An 11,943-nucleotide genomic window follows, 5' to 3' on the forward strand; every position below is an offset into this window, starting at 1 on the left:
TGTACAGGCGAGAACAGCCCCCAGGGAAGAGGGGGTCATGTCTAGACAGCACCCTGGCATTATTCTGTCACTGCTCCCAGCACTGCCTATAACGGTTTGAAATACAGATGGCAAACACGCCAATGCCACCGGCGGGCTACCCTCTGCTTTTCCTGCCCAAGATGACATGTTGCCAAGAGAAATGGCAAACTTTCACCCAATGGATCCGTTCACCAGCCACATGGAAAACTGGGAGAATTACACTCAATTAAACTCCAGCATTCTGAGTCTAAAATTCTGAGTATTTTGAACGTATTGGGAACTGGAGAACATAATAGATGGAATCTTCGACAGTGCCGCACTCCCTCAACACTGACGTAGTAAATTATATATTCAAAATCAATCCATTTTGTTTCATTAAATTTACAAAGATTGCCCTAAATATGGCCGGTCATAAGGGACCATAAATTACACCATCATCACTACCAAACAATATATAGTATATGCATTCTGTTTTCCTACACTTTCATTCTCAAAGGATGACAGTAATAGATTATGTTTTATATGTATTAACATGAACAAAAGCGATCAATATCCTATTGATATTAAAGTGAGTTTAACTTTATTTATTAGTGTCACAAGTAGGCTTACATTAACACTGCAATGAAGTTGCTGTGAAAATCCCTGAGTCGCCACACTCCGGCACCTGTTTGGGTACACTGAGGGAGAATTTAGCATGGCCAATGCACCTAACCAACATGTCTTTCGAACTGCGGGAGGAAACCCACACAGACATGGGGAGAACGTGCAGACTCCACACAAGCCAGAGACCCAAGCCAGAAATTGAGTCCCTGGTGCTGTGAGGCAGCAGTGCTAACCACTGTGCCGCCGTCTTTTGCTTCCCAGATGTCATTAATAATTACACTTGACAGCTGAAAAAATCAGAAACTCTTTGACCAGAAATTTTCCCACCCCGCCTGCCACGGGAATCGGGGCGGGCAAGGGGTGGACAATGGGATAGTCTGTTGACTGCAGGCGGGATTTTACAGTATCGGGACGAGTAAGGTTGTAAAATCCCACCCTTTAGGTTTAATTCTGCCATGCTGACCAGTTCAATAGAAGAACCAGATTGAACTGGTTATCACCTCAGCCTCCAGAGCAGCTGTGAGTGTGCCCCTCCGGAACACTCGTACATAACACATTAGTTCCTAACTAAGTAGTTCCTAGCTATTTTCAGACATTTACAGATTAAACAACAATCTATAACAGCCACCCACTCCAAAATGCATTTGCTATTGAACTAATATCTTACCCTTAGTATCGAATGGTATTACATTGCACAGGCTTTGATTACTCGACCAAGGACAGAGAAACACTGCTCCACCTGCAGTTACATTTTCTTGTGTTGTATTTGCCTTGGGGGCACCAATAAGGATACCTGAACTGGAAGGAGGCAGAAAAATATTTAAAACATGTTTCTCTATTGTAAGATATTGCTCTATTGTTATTAACTATTCCCAGGAATTGGCATTGATTCTATCTCCTCCCTGGACTGAAAAACTTACGATTCCTTTTCTTCGAAAGTATCGATGGTTAAGTGAAGTACTTTCCTTTGCTTTGTGCATCCAAATTTAGCTGAAACTTCTCCACATTCTATTAAATTATATTGAGAGGGGATTTGAGGAAAACCTTTTTCACCCAGAGGGTTCTGGGAATCTGGAACTCACTACCTGAAAGGGTGGTAGAGGTGGAAACTCTTACAACAATTCAAAAGTGTTTAGATGAGCACTTGAAACGCCATTCAAGGCTACGGACTAAATACTGGAAAATGGGATGAGAATAGATTGGTGTTTGATGGCCAGCGCAGACACGCTGAGTCAAAGGGCTATAAAAGTCTGTTAGAATCTGAATCCGTCCTTTTCTGAACCCTTTATAGAAGATCATAGACACCCTACAGTTCAGAATGAGGCCATTCAGCCCATCAAGTCGGCACCAACTCTCCAACAGAGCATCTTACCCAGGCCCACCCCCCCCCAATCTATCCCTATAACCCTACACATTTACCCCGCTTATCCCCCATTTTACAAATCTTGCAACACTAAGGAGCAATTTATCGTGGCCAATCCACTTAACCTGCGTATCTTTGGACTGTGGGAGGAATCCGGAACACCCGGAGGAAATCCACGCAGACAATGGGGGGAACATGCAAACTCAACACAGGCAGTCACTCAAGGCTGGAATTGAACCCGGGTCCCTGGCACTGTGAGGGAGCAATGCTTCCTTATGCCTCAGTGGGTGATGGCCTCTTAACTTTGTAGTAATGCTCCTTTTGTTTACCTTCTTTATTTCAATGTCCCCAGTTTCTTCTTCTTTCTCCCCAATGTCCATATTCTATGTCTTATAATCTGTGACTAATTATCTGTCTTTCATTCTATGTCCTAGTCCATCTCCTAGCCCTTGCTTACATATTTGTAAGATCTTGCTCACATTTCTATCTCATGGCTCCAGCAGTGCATTAAGCCTGAAAGTGACTTCTAGCACATTTATTCAAAACTTTTGCAAACAAAATGATCCAAAGCCAAACTCTTACCTCAGTACTGAATCATTCGATGTTTTATAGAATCTTTTGTCTTGAGACTTACAAAACACAGAGTGAAGAATCATAATGTAGTCTCCGTTTTCAGTCGAAGGATGGGAATGTACACCCCTCACTCAATTATATTGCAACTTTATTTCACCTCATAACTGTGTGCTAATTTGTATAAAGCACCCACTGAAAAAAATACACCAGTGAGAAGGTAGGCTATGCCTCGGACAGAGCCAATTTATTATGTACAATTATATCCCCACTGGGAGGGATGGTTTTGTTTCATTCTTTGTTTCTGGGAAATGGACATCACTGAGAAGGGCAGTGCTTATTACCCATCCCTAATTAACTTTGAAAAGGTGCTGGTAAGCCATAGGTGTGGAGGGGAAAACCTCAATTAAAATGTTTAAAATAATTTGAATGTATCCTCTCTAATTACAGAAAATCATGTTGAAATTGTAACATGGAAAATAGCCAATTGAGACAATTAGTCTGCGGTGCTGTTTATTCTCCACATCATCTCTAATCCTAGTCTTTTTTTTGTATCTACCTTGTTCCCAAACCTGTTGATCCCTTATCATTGGTCACCCCTGAAGAACAACCAGAGCAATCTATATTTATGTAGCGCCTTTCATGTAATGAAAGGTGTTGCACGGGAGAATTATGAAACAAATTATGAAATAGCTGAGCCACATAAGGAGATGTTAGGTCAGGTAATCAAAAGCTCGGTCAAAGAGGTCAGTTTTAAGGACCCATCTTAGAGGTGAAATGCAAAGCAGAGAGGCAGAAAGATGCAAGAAGGGAATTGGAAAATTTCAGACCAAGGCAACCAAATGTAAAATGATGGATGTGGTGATTGTTCCTTCAAGGGCAACACAGCAGAGGAGGATCACTTGGTTTGAGGGACCAATTGGGACTGAGAGTGGGTAATTGCCACAGGGGGTGGAGCTCTCTCTTCGACAGAAGACAATCGACACACATGTAGAGACTAGGGCAGCCAGGGGGCGGCCGGCCTCTGTGCATTTTCTGCTTGTTTGCGTTCCTGACAAAGAATCTGGTGTGCATCATTACATTGGCAACAAGGATAACATGGATTATGAGGACACTGCCTGTGGCCCGAGATGGGTGAGTAGTGAGATGTTGAGAGATTGAGGGACAGACGCAGAGTAAACCTGAATTAGCCGGTACAGTCTGAAGTTTAGAAATATATAGGGAAAAAATGAAGAGAAAATAATCATCAGAAGCAAGAGTTACGGAAACCCTACAGTGTAGAATGAGGCCATTCAGCCCATCGAGTCTGCACCAACAACAATCCCACCTCGGCCTTATCCCTGTAACCCACATATGTACCCCAATAATCCCTCTAACCAATCATCCTGGGACACTAAGGGGCAATTTAGCACAGCCAATGCACCTAATCCGCACATCTTTGGACTGTGAGAAGAAAGCGGAGCACCCGGAGGAAACCCACGCAGACACAGAGAGAACGTACAAACTCCACGCAAACGGGAATCGAACCCGGATTCCCAGAGCTGTGAGGCAGCAGCGCCACCGTGCCGTCCTTGTTTTGTCTCTAAGGAAAAGTGGAACTTAAGTTTAAAAAAAGGACAAAGAACTGCTACAAGATTTTTTTTTAAATTAAAGAGACGATAGAGCAGTGTCCTGAGTGAAAAATAAAAAAAAGTGCCCCAAGGAGTCGTAGCTCAGTCTCCAGAGTGCGGGAAAGTGAAGAGATTGAGACTGCCCGGCTCCCCATCCAAGCCCAGCCTGAGGGGAATCTGGGTAGCGGTCCCACTGAGAGGCTGCAGGCAGCAAGTTCCAAAGTTTCAGAGTGTAGTCCTCAATCTGTTCAGAAGATGAGTTGAAAAATTTTGAAAACCTCGAGAGTGTTGGATCTTACAGTGAAGCTGACGAAAAAACTGACACATCAAAGGAAGAGAAGAATGGACTCTCCAAATGGCCAGAGAGAAAAAAAAGTTGTAGAGATCACCGAGAGAACTTTCTGTCAGTAAAAATAAGATTTTAAAAAAGTTCAAAGGATGATCTGCCAGGTTCACATCAATAAAAGTACTGGAAAATCACCGAGAACCAGAGGACAAAAGTTGACAGTCTCAAAGTGTAATGTATTTAAAGAGGTATTACATTTAAAGAGGCAATACATTTAAAGTGGTAATACATTTAAAGAGGCAATACATTTAAAGTGGTAATACATTTAAAGTAGGAACCACAAGCAGAAAAAGAGGGCAGTGGACAGGAAAATTGGAGAAGATAGAGGGCAATTCTTAAAAAAGGTCCATAAGCAACGTCAAAGTCACAGAAAAGGCAATGAAAGACCTCAGAGGAGGAAATGTCCTTTAGGGAAGGAAATCTGCCATCCTTACCTGGTCTGGCCTACAGGTGACTCCAGAGCCACAGCAATGTAGTTGACTCTCAACTGCCCTCTGTAATGGCTGAACAAGCCACTCAGTTCAAAGGCAACTAAGAATGGACAATAAATGCCAGCCAGCAATGCCCATGCCCAAAGAATTAGTTAATAAGAATGAAAATCTCAGGGTAGAGGCAACGGACGACCTAGGAGCACACCGAAAGACTCCAGGAGGACAATAAAAGGCTCCAAAAGGAGGGCAGTGACAAAAAACCCCAGAAGGAGGACAACAAAAGACATTAAATGACCAAACGAAGGACAGCAAGAGAATTGCAGGATGGAACCAAGTCAACACTTGGTCGGAGACAGACCTGACCAACAGTGAAGCTAAATAGGGTTTAGCTGAAGTTAAGATGAGTAGAAATGAAGATCCCATTTGTGAAATGTATATGTCGAGATTTCCCTTGACAGAAATTATAGACTTCTAAAGAAACCAGGTCAATTGAACATAAAAAAGAAGTCAGGAAAAAGAATTAAAGCTTTGGAGGAGATACTAAAACAAGATAAAATGATTGACAAAAAAAAGAATTGCAATGAATTGACAAAATGAAGCTAAGGAGAAGGAGAATTTAATGAGACAATGGATAATAAACTTAACCCTATGAAAACGCTGCTAGAAAATAAGAACAAGTCCAGTGAAGAATTGAATCGGGAGAATAAGAGCTTGAAGGAGGAAGCTTGACAATGAGGAATTAACTGAAAAGGGAAAAATATTGAAATTGACAGCAGAATCAGCAATTCAGACAGAGAAAGAAACTGAGATTACGTGCCAGAACGAGATTGCTGAAATGGTCACGCGAATGGAAAAGCAGCAAGCCTGTATAGAGCAGCTCCATGCAAGACTATATCTGGAATTGTATGTAGTTTAAGCCTACCAATAAGAAATTATGCTTGGACACATGGTCCAATCAATGAGCCATCAAGAAACATTTTCAAAACCGTAAGCACCAAAGTACGTGATGGACCTATTATAGACAAAACTGATATTTCCGCGGAAACAAGTAGTAATGAACTGCCTGTGCCAAACAAGGGACCCATTCTTTGCAGTTCCTGTTAATGTCGACCCGATGGAAGCATCTCAGACTACAGACTTACACCGTTCTACACAAAACAGAAAAACCCCTCTGAGACTCAATTTATAATTGTCCAACTCATGTCTATAATGTTTAGTTAGAGTTTAGGACTGAGTAACTTCGTTATTGAAGATTGTATAAATGATTTAAAGGAGGGGGGATGTGGTGATTGTGGTGTTTGTCCCTTCAAAGACAACACAGCAGAAGAGGGTCACCTGACTTGAGAGATCAATTGGGACTGAGAGTGGGTAATCGCACCAGTGGGTGGAGTCCTACCTTAGGCAGAAGACGGTCTGAAGACCGTTTCTATCATATCAAGACATTTTTTGTCATAGTGAGAGGACTTGAGTATAGAGCAATTGTATAGGGCGTTGGTGAGGCCACATCTGGAGTATTGTGTGCAGTTTTGTTGTCCTTATCTGAGGAAGGATGTCCTTGCTATAGAGGGACATCCCAGGCTGATTGCTGGGATGGTAGGTCTGTCATATGAGGAGAGACTAAGTCGGTTAGGGTTATATTCACTGGAGTTTAGAAGAGTGAGAGGGGATCTCATAGAAACTTATATAATTCTAACAGGGTTAGATGGGGTAGATTCAAAAAGAATGTTCCTGATGGTGAGGGAGTCCAGAACTAGGGGTCATAGTTTGAGGATAAGGGGTTAACCTTTTAGAACTGAGGTGAGGAGAAGTTTCTTTACCCAGAGGGTGGTGAATGTGTGGAATTCACAACCACAGAATGCAGTTGAGGTCAAAATATTGTGTAACTTCAAGAAGAAATTAGATCTAGCTCTTGGGGCTAAAGGGATCAAGGAACATGGGGGGGAAGGGGGGGATCAGGATATTGCATCCGATGATCAGCCATGATCAAAATGGACGGCGGAGCAGACTCGAAGGGCCGAATGGCCTTCTCCTGCTTCTATTTCTATATTTCTATGTAAGGACTGGGGCAGGCAATGGGTTGAGTCACTCACCTGACGAAGGAGCAGTGCTCCGAAAGCTCATGATTCCGAATAAACCAGTGGGACTTTAACCTGGTGTTGTGAGACTTCAAACTTTGTGTCATCCGCAAACTTATTTATCAGCCTTTCCCCCACCCACCCCCACATTCTCTATATCATTCATATATATCACGAACAGAAAGCAAAACCGAGCACTGATCCCGGTGGTACACCACTACACACCGGCCTCCGGTGACACAAACGCGCTTCTACCACCACACTCTGTCTCCTGCCACTTCCACTCCATCTAACGAAGGAGCAGCGCTCCGAAAGCTAATGGCATTCGCTACCAAATAAGCCTGTTGGACTTCAACCTGGTGTTGTTAAAACTCTTACTGTGTCCTGCCACTAAGCCAGTTTTGGATCCAACTTGCCAAGTTACCCTGGATTCCATGTGCTTCTACCTTCTTTATCAGTCTCCCATGTGGGACCTTGTCAAAGGCTTTGCTGCAATCCATCTAACCTACATCAACTGCACTATCGTCATCTACACACCCAATCACCTCCTTGCAAAATTCAATTAAATTGTGAGACATGACCTCCCTCTGACAAGGCCACGCTGACTATCCCTGATCCAACTTTTCCTCTGCAACTCTTGAGCCAAGCATTCATCTGCCCTACCTCCTATTTCTGTATTCACTAGAATGTGACACCGGGAGTAATCCAGAGATTACAACCTTTGAGGTTCTGCTTTTTAATCTGCTGCCTAACTCCCTGAATTCTTCCTGCAAGACCTCCTCCCTCATTCTACCTTTATCGTGGTACCAACGTGTACCATGGCCTCTGGCTTATCACTCTCCCTCTTTAGGATGCCCTGCAGCCATCCAGTGACATCCCTGACCGTGGCCCCAGGGCGGCAACACATCATCCTGGAGTCACATCTGCGGCAGAAACGCCTCTGTTCCCCTCACTAATGAATCCCTTATCACTGTCACTGCTCCTTCCTCCTGGCTTCCTGTACAGTCATGGTGCTTGTGTGTCAGAAGCTTGGCTCTGACTGCACTCCCTTGAGGAACCAGCTTCCAAAATGGAATACCGATTTGCGAGCAGGACTCCAGCTCTGACGAAGGGTCCTCCAGACTTGGAAAGCGTGTGAGTGTGATTGAGGAGGGTGTGCGTGGGCCCTTGGATCTGTATTAGATTCAAAGTCTGCAGCAATATTATTGCATTCAGAGAGAGAGAAGTGGTGGTTACAACAGATACATTTCCTGCTGACTGGCTGTGCTTTGGGTGCGCTTGCTCTTAAATTGTGATTCACCGATCCCTGGGCTACTACTGAGGGCACCCAACTCTGGCAGGTTGTGGCTGAAGAGAGCTTTCAGCTTTTTTTGGGGGGGGGAGTTGGTGGGGGCACTTCTGTGGTTTTTCCTCCTCCGATATTTCTCTCTGGGAGTGTGATTGAGTTGTACCCCAGCTGCTGTTGGAGCTGTTTGCATCTGCGTCGGAAGCCACAATGAGTGTAAAGTTTTTTAAGTTTATTTATTAGCACCACAAGTAGGCTTACACTGCAATGAAGTTACTGTGAAAATCTCCAAGTCACCACACTCCGGTGCCTGTTCGGGTACAAAGAACAAAGAACAAAGAACAGTACAGCACAGGAAACAGGCCCTTCGGCCCTCCAAGCCTGTGCCGCTCCTTGGTCCAACTAGACCAATCGTTTGTATCCCTCCATTCCCAGGCTGCTCATGTGACTATCCAGGTAAGTCTTAAACGATGTCAGCGTGCCTGCCTCCACCACCTTACTTGGCAGCGCATTCCAGGCCCCCACCATCCTCTGTGTAAAAAACGTCCCTCTGATGTCTGAGTTATACTTCGCGCCTCTCAGCTTGAGCCCGTGACCCCTCGTGATCGTCACCTCCGACCTGGGAAAAAGCTTCCCACTGTTCACCCTATCTATACCCTTCATAATCTTGTATACCTCTATTAGATCTCCCCTCATTCTCCGTCTTTCCAAGGAGAACAACCCCAGTCTACCCAATCTCTCCTCATAGCTAAGACCCTCCATACCAGGCAACATCCTGGTAAACCTTCTCTGCACTCTCTCCAATGCCTCCACGTCCTTCTGGTAGTGCGGCGACCAGAACTGGACGCAGTACTCCAAATGTGGCCTAACCAGCGTTCTATACAGCTGTATCATCAGACTCCAGCTTTTATACTCTATACCCCGTCACTGAAGAAGAATTTAGCATGGCCAATGCACCTAACCAGCGCATCTTTCGGACTGTGGGAGGAAACCCACGCAGACACGGGGAGAACGTGCAGACTCCACACAGGAGTCGCCCAAGCCGGGAATCGAACCCGGGTCCTTGGTGCTGTGAGGCAGCAGTGCTAACCACTGTGCCACCATGCCACTCGGGCCTGGCTGTTCCTGCCACTGCCGGCCATCGCTATGCCCATCACAGGAATCAGGACAGTATAAGGAACAATATGGGTGGCACGGTAGCACAGTGGTTAGCATTACTGCTTCACAGCTCCAGGGACCTGGGTTCGATTCCCGGCTTGTGTCACTGTCTGTGTGGAGTTTGCACATTCTCCTCGTGTCTGCGTGGGTTTCCTCCAGGTGCTCCGGTTTCCTCCCACAGTCCAAAGATGTGCGGGTTAGGTTGATTGGCCATGCTAAAATTGCCCCTTAGTGTCCTGAGATGTGTAGGTTAGAGGGATTAGCGGGTAAAATATGTAGGGATATGGGGGTAGGGCTTGGGTGGGATTGTGGTCGGTGCAGACTCGATGGGCCGAATGGCCTCTTCCTGCACTGTGGGGTTTCTATGATTCTATGAACAATTTCTTTTCACCCTGACCCAGTTCCTTTCCATTGGAGCTCACTCACTCTCACTCACTGCTGCCTCTCAAAGTGTAAGTCCGCCAGTGTGTAGACAGTGTGTAGACTAACAGGCTGCTGAGTCCCTCTCATTATAATCTCTTACTCAGAGTCAAAATTATCTCCTTTGTCTAAAACGGTGTTTCCTGGTACTTTTTATCCATTTAAACCTGTGGCCTATTCTACTCTTGAAATATAGGTTCCTCTGATCCCTTCTTTCCAAGTGGTTCTATTTTATACTTACTGGAATTTTACCCGCAAACCACTTTTTTTAATTAATTGAATTTGAGTTCCGGCAGCAGCCTCCATGGGGGGATTTGAACCAAAGCTCCCATTGAGGCTTGTGTCTGCAAGTTATTGGAATCATAGAATAGAAACATAGAACCCCTACAGTGCAGGAGAGGCCATTCGGCCCATTGGGTCTGTACTGACTCTCTGACAAAGTAACTTGCCCAGGCCCTCTTCCCTGCCCTATTACTGTAACCCCACATATTTTCCATGGCTAATTCATCTAATTACATCCTTGGCCAATCCATCCAAACTGCACATCTTTGGACTGTGGGAGGAAACCGGAGCATCCGGAGGAAGCCCACGCAGACACAGGGAGAACGTGCAAACTCCACACAGACAGTGACCGAAGGCTGGAATTGAACCCGGGTCCCTGGCGCTGTGAGGCAGCAATGCTAACCACTGTGCCGCCTTTTACTAATAGTGGCCTTTCATTGTTGCTGTGAACATTGTATGCATCATGACAAGGTTACAGGTGAATTTTCCTATTCCGCCCGCCCCAGGAATCGGGGTGGGCGAGGGGCGGACCATGGACTATTGAGATCAAGCAGGATTTTCCGGTTTCGGGGCAAACGCGGCTGGGACCCAAACTGGGAATTGAACCCGGGTCCCTGGAGCTGTGAGGCAGCAGTGCTGGCCACTGTGCCGCCCGTAGCTCAGTGACATTACCACTCTGTCTTCACTACCATTTCTCTCCTTTTAAAAGCCTTCTGAAAAAGCTGATACTAGTATCAAGTCCTGATCTGCCCACCCCCACTTTCCAGGTCTGGTTCCCTTGCCCAGAGATCTTTGACAATAGTGATAGGTGTGATACAAATATGATTCTTTTCAGGACAGTAAAACTGAGGTATTTCTCAACCTCCATGTTCTGCTCACCTCAATCATCACATTTTGCCAGGAGAATGGGCAGCTTTGATGCCACATTCTCGGTGCTCTTTGAGTGACCAAGGGGCGCTCTTCTTCCCATTGGCAAAGGCAAACACTTGTCAGTGGCCAGCTCCTTATACCCAGGCACTCAAAAGCACTGTTAACTTGTGTTGGACAGTGACCCTAGATATAATCCCAGACCTCAGCACTTTGCTAAGTTCTTGAGCAATGAACTAAAATATGACCTATGTTTAGTCCCAATGAACTAAAATTCGATTTGTGAAAGACCAAAGCTGCAGGAAAATACTTACGTCCCGTTAGCGGGCAAGTAGAACTCGACGGAAAATCCAAAATAGCTTCCTGCGGGTCCTGAGTAAACGGCTGGATTCTCTGCATCCAAATTAAACGCGTGGAGGTGCAATAGGAAAAAGGAAAAAAATGGCAGAATTGCCCTCAAATGCCACAGGAGTGGTTCCCACACTGGCCTGGGACAGGGCAGCATCATTACAAGCCTGTAACTGCGTCCACATCAAACACGATGAAGAGAAATAAAAGTCAAATAAGTGTCTGATCATCGGTCACTCCCTCAGATAAGGAAGGATATTGCGTCTGTAGCTCCTCCAGTCTTTAGATCACTGTGGTTAAACATGATTCTGCGAAAATATTTATCAGCGCACGCTGTGGCATGCCTCTGTCAAAGAAAAAAATGAGTGTTCTGGGTTGCAAAGATGACTGCATTTTCAGCCTCGTTCTCTCTTGAAGCTACTGAGTGAACAGATGTCCTGCATTTAACAAAGCAATGAGATTGTAAAATCTGAAGTACAATTGGAGCAACATTCAAACATTGAACACAAGAATGACTTGATGGGAGTAGTACTGATTGTGGTGGACCTCAGTTGTGCCTTTGTC

The 11,943-nt window shown here is 45.1% G+C and overlaps 1 protein-coding gene across 1 annotated transcript in view; it reads right to left on the bottom strand.

The window, feature by feature from the left end:
• Positions 1–11,588, bottom strand: part of LOC144500270 (integrin alpha-8-like) — a 146,924-nt gene extending 135,336 nt beyond the window's left edge. The window contains exons 1-2 of the mRNA XM_078222948.1: positions 11,346–11,588; positions 1,292–1,422 (exon numbers count right to left, since the gene is read on the bottom strand). Coding sequence (XP_078079074.1) covers positions 1,292–1,422; positions 11,346–11,539 — 325 coding nt within the window. The 5' untranslated portion in view covers positions 11,540–11,588. The remainder of the gene's footprint in view (positions 1–1,291; positions 1,423–11,345) is intronic.
• Positions 11,589–11,943: the final 355 nt, after the last annotated feature.

This window comes from Mustelus asterias, chromosome 11 (assembly GCF_964213995.1).
Source record: "Mustelus asterias chromosome 11, sMusAst1.hap1.1, whole genome shotgun sequence".
In the NCBI taxonomy this organism is placed as follows: domain Eukaryota; kingdom Metazoa; phylum Chordata; class Chondrichthyes; order Carcharhiniformes; family Triakidae; genus Mustelus; species Mustelus asterias.